Source organism: Pterocles gutturalis, unplaced genomic scaffold, assembly GCF_000699245.1.
Source record: "Pterocles gutturalis isolate BGI_N339 unplaced genomic scaffold, ASM69924v1 scaffold9748, whole genome shotgun sequence".
In the NCBI taxonomy this organism is placed as follows: Eukaryota; Metazoa; Chordata; class Aves; order Pterocliformes; family Pteroclidae; genus Pterocles; species Pterocles gutturalis.
Window position 1 is genome coordinate 10,035 of NW_010123029.1, and position 17,186 is coordinate 27,220.

At 48.0% G+C, this 17,186-nt stretch overlaps 1 protein-coding gene across 1 annotated transcript in view; it reads right to left on the minus strand.

Moving 5' to 3' along the window:
• Positions 1-5,459: 5,459 nt before the first annotated feature.
• Positions 5,460-17,186, minus strand: part of LOC104464899 (putative polypeptide N-acetylgalactosaminyltransferase-like protein 3) — a gene marked incomplete at both ends in the record, with an annotated part of 31,707 nt that continues 19,980 nt past the window's right edge. The window contains 3 exons of the mRNA XM_010077746.1: positions 5,460-5,657; positions 8,073-8,247; positions 16,714-16,880. Of these exons, the coding sequence (XP_010076048.1) occupies positions 5,460-5,657; positions 8,073-8,247; positions 16,714-16,880 (540 nt within the window). The remainder of the gene's footprint in view (positions 5,658-8,072; positions 8,248-16,713; positions 16,881-17,186) is intronic.

The following is a 17,186-nucleotide window of genomic DNA, read 5'->3' on the forward strand; positions in this document are numbered from 1 at the left end:
GTACAGGGAGTTGGGGTTCACGTCTCCCCAATACCTTAAAAATAAGAAAGTCAGTTAAATGTTTGGGTTTTTTTTTTCCTCTGTGGCCTCAAATCATCACCAAAAACCTCATGGCTAAAAGGAAAACCCAAACTGAGAAAACTGAAAACTTCTTGTCCAAGTCCCTCTGAAGCCGGTAAAGCCCTTGATGGTTGCAATTTAATCCAGAGACGGATGACAAAGTTTACTGAGGTCATGATTCTGACCTAAATATTCCTTCTCCTGGAATCTGAGCCTAAACAAGACTGTCTCAAATTAAACACTCCTGAAAAATAATCCCTCCATTTGTTCTTCTATGAGCTCGTTTTCAAGCTTCCAGAGATCTCCATTCTGACCCATGCCAGCCAGGAGTGACCAGACCTTCAGTTTAAGACTCACATACATTAAAGCCTGAGTCAACCACGCTAAGGACAGCTGGGGTTTGACTTATCCAGATGTTTACACGAGACGATGCTTGTAGAAGCTCTCTCCAGGAGCACTAACACCACCTTGCCTGTGGATGAATATCCGTACCGTTCCCATGCTGACCTGGCCCAATGTATTTGGAGGCCATGGGGATCTTTCCTGTGAACCTGACAGTAGGATGCTGACCCCCTGGCCACACAACAGCAACAAGTACAGGGTTTGGAGGAGAATCAGACCGCAAGGGTGGACACCACAGAACTTCACTTTCTTTGAGCTGCTTAAGAAAAAGGGCTTTGGAGACTGAGATGGATCACCAGTACCATTACTTTAGCTTTGTGTTTGATTTAAATTTTATATGAAGGCTTTAAAGAGCTCTGTAACTGTTCTGCAGCTGTTGCGACATTCACACACTTCCCCTTAAGCAAACACCTGCACACAAGTATCTTCTCAGACATAGCAGGTGAGGTTTCCAAATGCAAGCTCTCATCATCACCCCACGTCTGGCTCCCATGGAAATCAGCTTTCCCCTTGGCTTCCAAAGCAGCTATGCCAGAAGAGTGAGAACATCTTACAACTGTCTGCATACAGGAACGGGAATTTTCCTGCGGTTTGTCGATGCTAGTTCAAGTCAGGAAGCACTACTTTAAAAAACATTCAGAGCCTCATCTCTATCCTGGGCATGCTGTGCTCGATATGGAACAGACCATCAGCCAGTCTGGGGCTCAATCCTGAACTTAAGATCAAATCCCCAGCTGGTCACTGGGGCAGACACGGGCACAGCAGAGAAGCTGGAAAGCCCTGGACTCTCCTGGCAGCAGCTGTAAACATCAGCATGATATCAGCCACCTTCTCAGTACAGATCCAAACACAGCCTCTTGCTAGCTATTGAGAAGAAAGTTAACTCTGTCCCAGCTGACACCAGGACACAGCCTTTCTATTCTTTACCATCCATAACTCTCAAAACCAATTTCCTCCTCACAGTGATTTCAATACTAATTAAATGAGCCTTTGTCTTCCAACACCCGTAAAGATGAAGTACCACATAAAACAGCTGCAGCAAAGCCCCGTCCAAAGTCCAATGTCACCTGCTAGCTGGTTCCCAGTTGGCACACTGTGCACTGCATGCTTGGGAAGAAGCTTCTCTGTCACTTCTGAAGTCACCCCGGCACATTACGGAGGGTTGCTAACTACTGGAGCTATTTAGCAGTGCTTCTGCCTCCTGGACTCAACCCACCCGCCCAGCCAAGTGTGAAAAATACAAAGCAATAGTTAGGAAACGCATTATATTCTAAATCACCTATCGTCTGCCAACAGCGGGGTCACAGCACTGCTGATGGACTCACCAACCGAGCAGCAAAGATTCAAGTTTCTTTTCTCTCTGGTGGGATACACGAACTACTGCCAGCAGAAAAGCGCAACGACCCCAATTTCCACGCTCAGGTAAATGTCCCTCGTCCTCAAGGCTGCTTAATATGCTGTATCTGTTTGCTTGGCTTCTCCAAGAGACACAGATGCACGAGTGCATTTAATTGTTTTCCTGAATCAGACCCCTGGAGCCATCAGTATCTCACATATGTAATTATAAATCATGAGTCTTGCAACTGAAGCGCAATCAGCACATCTAGCCATAAATCTTCCAGATATCAGCAATTTCTCCAAAGCTGCTTTTTGACAAAACCTGATGCAGCATGAACTAAATAAGTCAGGCAGAGGAAATCGCTGGCACTGAGGTTCACAGCCCACCGGTGCTCCAGACCCCAAGAAGCCCCAGAAACCTCACGCTCTGCCAGGTGGGAAACGGAGATGGCGAGATGGCACCCTGGGATACCCCAACTCCACATCAGGTCATCACTCTGCCATTTCACAGCATTTCCAAAGACTTTTTTGGACTTCCCACAGGATAAAGAAAGCGTCAGCTTTCTTCCGTTTTTCTTGACACACATCTTTTCCAGACTCTCCGTAAACTCTGATCAATGTACACCATTAATAACAAAGGGCTGGATAAATCCTGGCTACATCCCCTAGAGCAAAGGATGTCCAGGTATGTAACGTGAGCATGTATTCATTTATACACACACATTAGAACCATTTGAACTGGGAAATCAAAACATCTCTGCAAAAGCTCGTGCCAATGAAGAGCAGGATCTATATGATGACCGTTTCAAATGTCACTTACTGTCTGCCTCTTCTGCGAGAACTAATTTAGACGTGATACATTACGCTGTAATCACAATTTTATCTTTTGGGCAGAGGTAGTCAGAGGAAGCCTGGCAAGGAAACACATGCATAACCAAGTGCTAAGACTGAGGGTCCTTGTGCATCAGGATTTTAAATGTTAATGCAAAAAAAAAAAAAATTACAAAAGATGATGTATTACAGAATCCAGGTATTACACCAGCATCCCTCCTAGGCATTTTTCTTGTAGGAGATAAAGCAGAAGCCTGGAGACAGTTTGAGACTGGGCCATATTTTAGATGGGTTTCATGCCATCAGCTCTCTTTGCCTGGATAATTATATCTTGTGAATTATCCATGAGAGAAAATTGCCTGCGAACATTTTCACACAGCTGTCTGTCTCCAGTCTCCACGGCTGAGCATTTGCTCGGGGCTGACACACCGGGGCTCACAGGCATGCTGGAGCACTTTTTGTGGGCAGGGGAGCTTCTCGTGGGGCTGCCACAATCCCTTTGCATCGAGAGACTAAAACCAAATATAGGAATAAATTGCTTTACTTCACTCCCACTATTTTATCCTAAGAAGTCTCTAAAAACCTAATGTACCTCTGTATACCATAAATTTAGAATTTCCTCTAATTCCATGCATATAATTACATGGAGCACTGCACTGGTATCCGTTTCATGCAAATATTGCTATGAAGTGCCTAGCTTTCATAGAATTATACGACAAAAAAATAACCAGAGTCATTTATTTCTGGTCTGCATGTGGTTACACACCATAATGCAATGAGACAGTATTTTTCATTAGCTTTTTGTTGTGGACACTACCCATTTATCTTTCTCATAATCCTTCTCCCAGTGCATGTTAACAATGTTATTTTATCAACTTGTTTAATTATTTAACATCGCTGGGAGGCTACTGGGCTCGTTGCAAAAGCCCTTTCCCAGAGCACGCTTTGGAGGTGGTGCCCTTCCACCCCTTAGCCCAATTTCCCAAATTCTCAAGAAGCAGGGTCCCCATCACAGATGCCTTCAAATTCCAAGTGGATGATCACGACATGCATCCGTGCTGTTGCCTTCTCTGATCCCTAATTCACTGGTGGCTCAACTCAGCAGTGCTCAAGAGCTCAGCAAGGCTGCAGACGCTGTGGGGCTCACGGGGCATCCCAGCTGCTAGGTTGTCTCCAAAAAGGGATGCAACTGGTGCAGAAAGGTTGCAGCAACCCCAGAGCAGACTGGTAAACCTCTCCCACCTCCCAGCTCCTCCTAAGCAGTAACAGTTTGCAATCTGCTTAAATACAGAAATACGATGCTCAATATCCCATCCACAGTTTAAAAAAAAAATCTGTGGATGGTGCTAAATTATAAAGCAAGCTCCAGAACAACCTAACACAACATTCTGCCCAACAGAAGACAACTCCCACAGCAAAGCCTTCATTTCCACAGCAGTAGATCAGAAATACATAAAACCTCCCGGCAGCGCAGACTCGAAGCTCAGCAGTACCTAAGTACCGTAGGCGCTGCCAGCACCACCCTGCTCACGCCTCTCTTGCAAAGGCTTCTGAATTCCTCAGCTTCACCTTCTGTATCCTCCAGCCGTTCAGCCCCTCCTTTAACAAGTCCAGCAGCTTGCATTTAGTTAAAATAACTGTTTATTGCCCAAAGACTGGATTCCTGTACAGAATAAACTGTCAGTTCTTCCACTGATGGCTGAAAATGCTGTCTGGAGCAAGGGAGCCCTCAGGAACAAAAGAAGTCTCTGTGTAAATGGGAACAGACCTAATTTCAGCTTCCAGAGATTGTACCACTGACCAAAGCACAGATATTTTGGTTCAGGATTCAGACCAGGTGTGGATTTGCACACACGCATCTGTTATATGCCTGAGGACAAGCCTTCTCCCTATTAACCACGTTAGCACCAATATATCCCCTTCACCTGGCCAGAAAACCACTCCTGATCACAGCACCAATTCGGGTCTTTAGGGGCTGCCGAGGGAAAATCCCTGACCTCTGCATACAGAGTCTCCCACCCACACTGACTTATTCCCTCCCCTCCTGCTTTTTGTCCAAACGGGCTTGTCCCATACCTGCAGTCTGGAGGGGCTGGGGCAACATTTCAGAGCTGCCCACCCCATAAGCTGAAGTGTTAGAACAACCCAAGATACGTTTTTACAAGGTTTGCCTTGGGAGGAGATGTATTTTTTATTCAAGAAAAAACCAGCGCTGTGTTTCATGAATTCACGCTCAGTTCATTACGCAGGAATAATCACCTCATTCCTTATGACTTGCAAAAACTTAATGCTGTAATTAAGGTAAAGCGACTTTGTCACATGCAGTTAAACATAAGACCGTACAAACCTACACAGTTCCTATACTTCCCTTGTGTTTTTGCATATTGTTATCAAACAATACTGCTTTCCAAATCCCTACAGCCTAACAAAACCCTGCCTGGCTTGTGTCACTGCCTCTCTGAGCCGGCTCAGGTTATGATACGATATCCAACTCCCTAAGCCAGCTTCCTCACTTTCTGCATTCTGCCTCATTATAGAATCACAGGATGGTTTGGGTTGGAAGGGACCTTAAAGCCCATCCAGTGCCACCCCCTGCCATGGGCAGGGACACCTCCCACTAGCCCAGGTTGCCCAAAGCCTCATCCAGCCTGGCCTTGAACCCCTCCAGGGATGGGGCATCCACAGCTGCTCTGGGCAACCTGGGCCACTGCCTCACCCCCCTGCACAGGAAAAAACTGACTCCTAATATCCAGTCTAAATCTCCCCTCTTTCAGCTTCATTGCACCGTAGCGATGGAGAGCGAACAGCCCCCGGGCTCTGTGACGTACCTGATGGGCAGCGAGGGGTCTCCAGCATCCCACCAGTCCTTGGGGGGGCTGATGTACATGCACCACAGCTCCCAGCTGTACCCGTGGGCAGAGTTCTCGTACCGCTGCACCTCAAAGTTGTCCTGCTTGATGTTGTCTATGGAGGGAAGAATGACTCTTCTCCGATTTTCCTGAATCCGTGAAAGCACCGGCTCAGCCCTGAGTGGTAGAAAGAAGCACAGTGCAGGAAGAGACAGTTAATTTCTCCCATCATTTGCAGGTGGACACTAGCTTTTGTACAGCTTGTGCACTAAAGGGAGAGTAAGAAAACAGGCATTCTTGTCCCCATTCAGTAAAAGGAAGGGAGTAACATGGATTCTCCCATCCACAAAAGGCAGCATGTCTTTGCAGGGACACAGCAAAACCCAGCCAGAGGAGCCCAGAGACTGTGATGAGGCTCCTCACAGAGCCAGCGAGTGACCCCAGATTGCAACGCACCGGCCCGTCTCACCCTCCCGCTCGTCCGTGCTTCTATCGGCACACCAACCGCACAGACAGGCGAAGCATTTGTGCTGCCAAGTTTAAAAGGTTATTTTGGAAAGGCTTGCCAAGCTTTGTCAGGCGCAAGGGAGATGCTGCAAGAGGCTTCAGTGCTTCCACTTGATGGGATTTCCCACCCGGACACGTCCTTGAGTGGAGCTGCCACCGGAGCGCGGGGTCAGCCGCCGCGCATGGAGCTCAAGGAGCTGCAGCCCCGGGGGTTCGGGCAGTTTTAATGGTCTCCTACACAACCGGCCACACAAATTCATGGACCAGCTCAAGCTTTCAGAATAAGGAAAGGGCTATTTTCACAAACTAAAGCGTTAAGCTGTGGAAATGAATGAAAGCCTCTGAAACTGGACCTTATCTTTTCCATGTTTTCTCTAGTGTGCTGGTTTAAAAAAGCATTATTTAATAATAATTCCATATTCTGAACTTTTTAATTTTCAAAATGCTCACGTTTTTAAGCTGGGTGGAAATCCTGCATGAAAACATGATACATGACATTTTGCTGGGGAAACCTGGGAAGCCCGGCTTGAAAACTTCCCTTCTGTAAAGCAAGGCCATGAAGGATGTATTTTGAATGTTCCCATAGAATCATGGAATAGTTTGTGCTGGAAGGGACCTTTAAAAATCATGTAGCCCCACCCCCCTGCTATGGGCAGGGACACCTCCCACTAGCCCAGGTTGCCCAAAGCCTCATCCAGCCTGGCCTTGAACCCCTCCAGGGATGGGGCATCCACAGCTGCTCTAGGCACCCTGGGCCACTGCCTCACCACCCTCATGATGGAAAATTTCTTTGTTATATCTAGTCTAAACCTCTCCTCTTTCAGTTTAAAATCATTATCCCTGTCCTGTAGCAGCAGGCCCTGCTAAAAAGTCTGTCCCCATCTTTCTTATAAGCCTCCTTGAAGTATTTTGTTTAAACCAAGCTTTACCTAGCCTGAACTTTGCACAAATCCAAAAAACCATGTCCCCAGGCAAGGCAACCCAGTTTGAGGAACGACACATACAGACTCTTATAGCTACAAAACACTCAGCCCTGGGACATTCAGGTGTGCCCAGAGCAGGGGGTGTGCACAGCCTCACCTCTGCAGCCCCAGAGCTATCGATGGACCCGGGCTCAGGCTGCCAACACAAGGAGCAACCTGCAACCTTGGTGCCTCCAGCGACAGCAGCAGGTACATAACACCAGAGTGTTGAGCCCACCCTGCAGAAAAGCTCCCTCCCTATCCCTAGAAAAACTGTTTCAAGAGCTCAGTAAATGGGAGCTTCCTCTGTACATCAATAAAATCAGGTGTGAAGACTTGATGACCTGAAGAGAAGAATGTTTAGCTGGGAATACAGATATCAACATAAGAAAGAGCTCTTAAAGACACCCTTCAGCTGCATTGTCATTACAAAGAATTCAATAACTGCGCAGAAGTTCTCGGTTGCAGCTGCTAAAGCATTTTTCTTGTGGATGTTACTCTCTGTTCAAATTAGATGCAAGTTAGCTTCTTCTACCTCCACTTTTCTAAACATGGACCATTTACTTCTGACACTCGGTTAGAAAAAAAACAACTCGCTCATGATCTAGACTCAAACTTAAGCCACTTGAACTCAAATGTTTTGAATCTCTCTGGAAAAATCTTTATGAAACACTTTTCACTGCTTCTGCACCTCTGCACTTATTCCCAGCTGCAGAAGAAACAAATCAATCTCCAACAGCTAAGCCTTCCCCAGGGGGATCCAGCTGCAAAGGGCAAGGAAGTGGGAAACATTTTCTCCTTCAATCCCTTGCTGCCTGGGCTTTTTGAAATGTACAGAAATTATTTAGGGCTAAGGGAATGGGAAATCAACCTGAAAAATACAAACAAGGGTGGGGGGGATAAAAGGAGGGAATAGAAAATGATTCTAGGAAAGAAGGGCAAGGACAGATTTTCCTTGTAGCCTCCCACTGTATCTCATGAGTGGCCACTCCGTACAGAAGGAAGACAGGATTGATAAACCAGGGGACTTGTTTGCAAACCCATCCTTACAGCTTGATGGGCTGTCCCTTGTTTAATGCATCACACGCACACACACACACTAACCGAGACCTTGAGCACCTACCAGCCAGCAGTGAACTCCACATGGGCATCGAAAAATCCTGTGATCTGGCCAGTGGCAGCTTTCCAGCCTTCAATACGAGCCCGGATGAGACCTTCCCTCTTCTGGTTGCGCACCACCTTCACCAGCCCTGGGTATCGTTTATTGACGTATTCTTCCAGCGGCGCCTTCAGTTCCTCTAGAGAAGAGATGCCAGAGAAGCCATTGAAAAGGTGCAAGAGTTTTCACCCAAAATAAACCCACTCTGTTCATGAATACAAGCAGAACTTGCTGGAGCCACATGTCTCTGAATACCACTGGAAGGGACACAATCATTTAGGGTCAATCAAGGCTGACTTGCAAAAGACTGCCTGAGGGTGTACTGACCACAACCCCTACCAAAGAAATTCAGGGTTGCCAAAAACATTGATGTTGGACAGCTAAGGAGCCCAAATGCCATCTTTAGAGGCAAAGGGCAGCAAGGGGCCAGCTAGATTGCCTTGAAATACCTGGGTATCACCCCACTAAGAGATTAAAAAAAAAAAGCAAGTCACCTGTGGATACCAAGCACTAGCAGCTCTTTCTGATGGAGATTTTTAGCTGAATCTATCGCTAGAAATGCTGCAAAACCCCTCTGAAGTAACTTAGACTACATCAAACTGTGTACGAGCTTCACTATCCTTTTTATTCAGCCTCACTGCTACAAGTCTTGGCATTTGCTGGGTGTTTTCTAAGCTTCGCCACTAGAAAAGTTGAAATTCCCCCAGCTTTTATGATAAGATGAAAGAGATTTTTGGCTTCATTCAGAAGATGCTCATACCACCCATCTTCTGTTCATTGGGAACTGCAGATCATTCAATTACGTTGTCTAAGCCCGTAAATGTGCTACGGCGAGAACACAAAGGATCTGTCAGCCTGCAGTCACTACCAGCATTGGACTTTTTGATAGGTACAAGTATTGAGTATAAAAGACACACAGACTTTGAATGTGGGAGCATACGAAAGGTTACAATAAGGTGTAAATATGTTTTTTCAACAATTTGGAAATGTGCTAGTGCTAAGACAGAAACCTTGGTCTTTTTACTCCCTGGTGTAACAGTTAAATGCACGAAGATCTACTGGTGAGAACCACTCTGTAAAAACTGAGTAATATCCCTGTGTACCAACATGGGCTGTTAACACCATAAAGCAGCTCCTGAGAATATCTTTTATCCCTCTGAGGCTGCAGGACATCATAAACGCACGATGTGGTCCATGACCCCGAACTATAGTCTACTGCCCTTCGCACATACTCCCTCCTCTCCAGGGAGGGGGGGTGGGGAAGAGGAAAAAAAAGAAAAATGATCACCAATAATAATCCACAGATAAAATACTTGAGACATAGGAGCACAAGTAGGTTCCTACACGAGCAAAACACATCACAGGAGAGCAAAAGAGTAAACAGCACGTCCCATCTGCTGGGCTTAGCCCAGGAAATCATCAAAGGGAAAGGGATTATCTGTTCCTTCCCTTCCACGCCTTCTTCTAAGCACATAAAACATGCCTGCTTCAGACTGCCTTTCTGGGATGGTTCCCCTCACATATCAATTTCCCCAAAGTCTCATTTCTCTTTTATGCTGAAGTGGGAATAAAAAGAATAAAGCAAACGAGCCCCTTCCTCAATTCAAAGCATCTGCATCCCATACATACAGAACTCAGCAACTTCCATTTCATGCTGAGCCACTCAGAGAAAAACCAATATTTTACGGAGACAACAACTCTTCCCCAGTGGTTTTAAGGAGACGGAGGCACAGATTTTTTGACAGATGAAACCCTGCTAGCATAGCACCAGCACCGCACGTGTTTTTGTCAGAAGGTGAGTAATGCTGCAGACCGCGGCATCACGGGCTAGAATGAACAACTAAAACAACTTTAAAATTGGAGTTTCCATCTCAGTTGAAGGAAGACAGGAATAATCTTCATGGGAATTGTCTGAGCAGCTCAAAGGAGAGCACAGCTGCAGTGGAACAGGGAAGAATTGCAATGTCACGGCTCAAACGCAGCGAAGGGTGAAGCCCGAGAGATTCCCGCACCCACCGCGCCGTGTAACCGGCAGCTCGTCAGAAACTCCCCAGGGAGCCACGGCTGCATCCTCCTCTCTGAAAGGATGCTGGATCCGGAGGTGAGGAACGGCTCTGCTGAGAGCATGAAGGCCAGCACAGCACACCCAAAAAGCAAGACATGACCATGGAGAACCAGGGTAGAAGATGCTCATGATCAGCATCATCCTAACCCACCCCCCGTTCATCCGCAGAGGCCAGAGCATCCCCCCCACCCACACCCCACGCTGCCAGCATCCCTAACGGGCTGCTACCCACGTGGAGAAACACTCGGAGAGACAAAAGCATGAACCAGACATGGGCAATGGGGTTCCAGCCCTCTCTCCACCTCGCACAGATCTCCAGGCTTTGCTCCCTGCCTTCCTTCCCAGGCTGCTCAGCCCACAGCACACATTTGGGCGAGATTTCACTTTTCTTACGTGCCTGCGTGAGCCCCAACGGAGAGGACGGCTGCGCATCTGTGCTGGCCTTTGCCAGCCTCTCACCCTCTGAGCTGGTTTGCAGCTCTGCGGGAAGAGGGCGTGATGCAGAGCGGCTGCTGAGCGCTATTTTGGTGTGATAAGATACGTACTTGGCACTCAACTGGGTGCCCAGACAGCGGGCACGGGGATGGGGTGGGCTTTGTATTTAATTTCTCAGCGTATCCAGAAGCACAGCTGTGGAAAATCCAATATCAGGTATCAAAAGGGAAATGCCAGTCTCTGGGAATGCTCCACTAAACTCCCATTTGGGTACCAAGCGAGCCTTGGCCCAGGTCTCCCCTCACCAATGGGCAGCCCTGACGTGCCCGTGTCAAAAAGCAGGAGTGGAAACGCCAGAGCCGGCACGGCCGCGCTCCCAGAGCATCCCTCGTCCTGCGGCCACCGATCCCGTGGGACCCGCTGTGCTGAGCTCTCTCCACGGGAACTCCAGCAGGCTGGGAATCATAACTCACTCGCAAATCTTATCTTAATCCAAATCATTTGAAGGGATTCTGAATTTTACCCTGCATTTGCCTTCACTCAGCAGTCACTTCATCGAGTGCCATTAGCGTCACAGCACAACAACTCGCGGCGGCTCCGACGTGCAATGTCAGGGCTCCGGGCTGAGGATGCAGAGAGCTCCTGCACTAAGGTCAGTAGCAGCAAGGCTTTTCATCTGTCATATCAACTTAAGAAATGTTTCATCCCCAACTGCTGTGTCTTTGCAGCACATCCCAGAGCTGTAACAGGAAGGTTAGAAGGTCTGCAGTAATATGCCAGGAGTTAAATGACTTCCACTAATGGCCAGCAGCAGATACTCTCACTTAAGGGAGTTCAGCTTTCACACAGACTGGCAACCTGGCCTTCGGATCCGCTGTTTCCAGGACTTCGTGCAAACTACCACTGGGGAGAAAGCGTCTCACAGTCCAGCCAACCTGCTGCCACTCTCCCCACCTCTGCCTTGCACAGGGTCACAGTGGTGCTTCTGCTCCTTCAGCTCGTTGCTGAAAACGAGAATATCCACTAGACCTGAGCTGATGATCACTTCAGCATGATAATCAGCCCTGTGCTCATAACCTGAAGCTCTGGATGCAAAGTAACGACAAAGAAATCCAGAAGCAGAGACAGGAGCAGAACAGTGGCTCCCCAGCTCACCTTCGTCCTTCCTAATCAAAGGACCACATGAAGGATGCAATCAGTATTTGCACTTGGAGGTGTTTGTGAACATTTGGTCTTTGCCATTCCAGGGAAGACTTGCAAAGAGAAATCCTACTGAAGATGCCAGCAGGTTCAATTTTAATCCTGCCTTTTGTTCTCCATCTGTCTGTATTGATCTTCACTGGAGGGCAAGTGCAAGGAACTAGAATGCAATAGACCTGTTGCTCTATTAAAAAACCCATCTGCCAGCTGCAATGACTTATGTTCTCTATTGCAAAGTATTTTGCCACCTCCGTGAGCTTTCTGGGAAATAGACCTGCCAGAGAAATTGAACCACCTGATGCTACTGCAAGTATCCACATCACGGACATTAGCCAAGAAGCAACTGCAGGAACATCCACTGCTCAGTGCTCCACACCCCAAATCCTGCCCAAATCCCCCCAGATCCTGATGAAGTTCCCAGAACTAAAGGTGGGAACTGCCCGTTGCCACACAAAGAAAGGAGCAAAGACCAGCGTGGCACCAGAGGAACCACCACCAGCAGAATATTTCTTATCCAACAATGCCCAGGTGGTCCTGGGGAGCGGACCGCACCTCCTCTACGCCCCTAAAGAAAACATAGTTGTGTTTGCCAGGCTGAGCCGGGTGGGAAAAGTCTACAGAGCCCACGGCCGTTATCAGGAACGCTGAATGCTGGAGGACACAGGAGCCAGGGCTGGGGTGCCCCAGTGCCATGGGAGACACCAGCCCTCCCTCGTCCCACGCTCTCACCTGCCCGAAACCCCAAAGTCATCCCGGGCTGGGTTTCTGCAGCATGAACTCACAAAAGAAACACCTTCAACAGGCAATAAATGAGTATCGAGAATTTTTTCAGCAAGACTCAGAGCCAGGTGAGTCCCCAAAGGTTTTTGCCCAACAATATTAAAGAGGAAACTGTGAAAAGGGAGCAGGTGCGTGAATCGATTCTCATGCAGGGTTACAGGCAAGGCTGGTCCCACGAGGTGCATTTGGCTGCAAGCTTCTGGTTCATTTGGTTCAGCAAAAGGCAAAGAGACGAACCAAGCAGGTCTGCTGCTCTCCCCCACACCCTGGCAGGACCTAAAAGCCTCGGACCTGACACCGGTGGGACAGCGCCAGGTCGGATGCAATTAGGCAACCCATCTTTAGTTTGAGCATGTGGGATAATTAGGCACTTGGGTTGGACCAGCGCCTAGGAAAAGCTGAGATATGACTCAGCGTCTTGCAATTCTCTTAAAACCTTCCTCTAAACACAAACACACACAAACAGGGAGCGAGCCAGCTCCCGGGAGAGCGTGCACAAACTGCTGTCGTTGCTGTTGAAATGAGCTGCAAAACAAGAAAGCGACATATCAAATCACAGCTAATACGCTACACCGAGCTAAATTACAACCCACAGCGTGTCTCCCTGAGTGGAGCCAGCTCCTTTAAGCAGTCTTTTATCCAAAGGTTTTCTTTTATACCGAGAGGTTTGCTTTTCAAAGAGATATTATCCCAGATTAAAAACACTAAAAGACAGACAGCAAAAAAAAAAAAAGCAGGTGATGATTAAGCAACAGACTCAAAGTGTGCAGCTGGGAGATAACATAACATCTCAGGGGCACATTGCTGTATCCCTCCAACAACCCAGGAAACGTGTTATCGCTCAGACACACAACCTGCACACTGGCTTTGTAATTACACCCCTGCAACACGCACAAACAAAAGCAGCCTCTAGAAAAGTCTTTACAGAGTATAATGCGCAGCTCAAGGGAGAAGGGGGTTCAAACTACAACTCCCCCAGCTTTTTCCTTCCCAGAGGGATTTATTTTTTCCCCCCATTACAACACATCGGTATCTTTTATCTATTTACACCTCAGACAGGAAGAATCATCAGAATGACTGTGTTTAGTAACTTTTAGTCTCTCACTGCAGCCTTTGTTGTACAGTGTTGTTGTACACACCTCGTTACAACAAAGCTAAGAGCAAAAAGCGTCTAATGAGTCTTCAGAAGCAGTTTGTTCCAGTCTGAAAACAGCAAAACACCAAAAGGTTTTGATGGTGTCTGTGTCACTAGTGAGTGGCATACCCGAAGGGCAGGTGACGGCCGGGGTGTGCGGGGTACGCAGCTCTCACCTCTGCTCCTGGGACTGATTCTAAAACTTGACGTTGAGTTGGAAATCCCAAGGGTCTTTTAATATCTGGTTTGGGAACATGCTTTGTTCTCCAGTTACCCCTAAAAGCTGTATTTCCTCTTGACACAGAAACCCCGCAGCCTGCAGCCCCGAGCCGCGGGCTTCCACGAGCCTTCAGCAACTTTCCCAGCAGCTGCTGCTGGAAACCCACCAGAGCATGACACAGCCACTGGTTTTGTTCCCTGCTCTCTGAAGGTCAGCCTTCTTTCAGGTGTATAAAACTGAGCCCCCGAAGGCTTTGCCTGGGCTACACCCATGGAAACTGTCCCTCCAACACACACGGCTGCTCGCAAAGAGGCTCAAGGAATCCCCTCCCTTCTTCAATCACAGCCACCAAAGTCGCACCCACGCAGCCCCGTTCTCTGCTTGATCCTCCAGGATTCATCTCTAAATCTTAGAGCTCATGAGAAACTACTTTCCTGTAATTATTTTCTTGTAGAAGCCAAATCTATATATTGAAATGCTTTGTTCGTAATATCCAAAGCATCAACTATATGATGTTGCTACTGCTGCTCACAATTATTTCTGACCATTAGTGGGAACTATATGACAATGTTATTGCCATTAATAATTCTTCGCTGTCATTGAGGCTCCTTGACGATGCAGAGTGAATGCATGGGTCCCTGAGATATGTCCTGGCTTGTATCATTTCTTTTTACATGAGAAAACTAGATTATTACACGCTTGGGAGGAGCTCTCCATAAACATCTGCCAAGTTACCTCATTATCTTCCTTCAAATCCCTCCTTAAAAAATCTCATTTGTCATGATGCCTACAAAGACCCAACAGCATAGTATCGGCATCGCTAACGAACCCTCCCAGCTAATAGCATCGCCTCCTTCCCTACCCCCCCTCCCCTTGCGTACTTCCATCACAAGGTTTCCGAGGACGGAGCCACCTTGGTGTCCACGGCACAACCCTGGCCCATTGCTAGGGACCCCAGATGCTCCCGATTCCGACGCAATCCATGCAGAGCACGCATTGCTGAGGTTGTGCAGGGAGGTTGAGATTTTTCCACCTCCTGCACACAGTGTATGAATTTGTCCCTCGGTTTGGGTCATCTCCCTGCAGCTGCCTCCCTGGCTAGGTGGGTGTCCTAAGGCACCCCAACACCATCCAGGCAGCTTGGTCAGCCTGCAAAAAGAGGAAATCCCAGAGCTGGAAGTGCTTGAGCATGCTACAAGCTCGGCCACCCATCCTGCTGCCCTGTCACCACCCTGCCACTGTCCATCCCCACCAGCACTGTCCCAGTCCTCCCAGCAAGCCGCCAGAGAAGAGGGGGCCTGGCAATCTCAGTGATTCATAGAGAGATCTCATTCTGCATCCTCGCTGCCAGCTGCAGTCTCAGCTTACTGGGGGAGGCGATGCTTTTTGAAAGGATTCATGTCATTGTCATGTGCCTTTCAATAACGTCTCCAGAGTGCTCGACTCGGTATCAGCCTCGGTGCTGCACGCTGAACGATGGGTAGAGGCTGTTTAGAAACAGATTTCTTTTTGCCTGGTAGAGAAGCTCAATCATTATTACCAATGGGTTCTCTTTTACAGAGTGTTCTTCTCTTCACCCCATTGATATGGTAACATTTGGAGAAGCAGCATCTCATTTTGGTATTTCAGACCCTCTACATACTGCAGCAGCAGATCACCTGCACTTTCTCTTCTCTAGTCCCAGCTCTAAAATCCCATGGCTTCACCAGCGCACCTCATCCCAGCTTTCACACTAGAGCTGCTGTGATTTCCATCAGCTGAGGAGCTGCCCTCCTGTTTCTTTTACTGGTAATTATAATTCATCAGCTTTCTATGGTGCTCATTACCGAGGTATTGGAGTGCCTATTTTTACAGGCTTGAGTAGCTCGCTGTACACCAGCTCATCTCACAGCAGACAGACGAGCAGCCGCTCAGCTCCCTCTGGAAACGAGCTCTCCACGTCCCGCACCCTCCCTGATCTATCACAGCATGCACAGCACACGTCTATTATTTTTTAAAAATAACATTAAAAGCATACAGTACAAATAAAGAAGGCAGCAATCAAAGTAACTTAATCATTTGCTGTTCTTCACAAAGATTTTAACAACCCTAAGGACGTTATCCAACCGTATGTTGGGAAAAACAAATCTTGGAAGCATCTGAGCCCGAAAATGCTTCCACATGAAACGCCATCCTGCAGCTTTGTTATCAAAAGCCAGAAGGGAAGGTACTGCAACAGTGACTGAGAGCAGGTTAAACCACACTACACGAGTGTGTCACCCAGCGTCCCCCTCCGCGTTTTGTTGCGGCCTGACCTGAGCAGGTTGGGTGTGCTTGTTTCCTCTTCTTCCTCTTTCCTTACCCTGCTCATATCACAAACATGCCATGAGAGGAAGGAGAGCCTCTGCAGGGTCCCAGACATTTATAAAGTCTGGGACTTTATTTTACAGATAGGGAAACTGAGGCACACAGAGAGAAAACACCTGAAATCAGAACTTCTGGATGATGCTGTGAGGACAAGGTAAGAGTGCTCTCTAGTTTCCTTTAGCCTTCTAGCTTTCAGCTACACTTTCAATCAATAATTGTCTCAGATTTTAACTATGGTTTGATCCTGTTCCTTTTTTGCTACAGAAGCTGGAGAAAACTGGTGTGCCAGCCTGTGCATCCACCTCATACCGTGTGCCCCCCAGCAGTGTCACCACTCCCACAGAAGCGCGACTCCCCCGTGAGATTTTAGGAAACTAAACACCCTCCTGACGCTGCGGAGATCCGAGATCCCAGCGCTGCTAACCTTCATCGCTGTTGTCGTCCACGAGGATGATCTCCTTCAGGAGGTGAGCTGGCGTGTGATTAACAGCGCTGTGCACCGACCGCAGGATAACCGACAGTGCTTCGTTCACGAAGATGAAGATGATGGAGATCTGGGGTAGGTCCTTGCCATATTTCAGCTCTTTACACCTGTAGTATGAAGGGCAGAGAGAGAGAGAGAGAGTCAGCAGAGCACACAGGGTACCGCTTTGAGTCGGGGTGCAAAATGACGGCTGACATCCCACGGCTTTGCACGGCCACGCACTACAGCTCCCGTGTGTATTCCAGCAGGGCTGTCTGGGAAGAGACAGCAGCGACAGAGCATCCTCTGGGCCCTGAGAGCACCAAGGGCAGGATGTAAACCCAGAGCTCACTTCACCAAGGTTGTGTTTGTGTGTCTGGTGTGGAACAAGAAGCAGCCTCCAGAAGGGAGAGAATGGCTTTGGCTTCCCCATT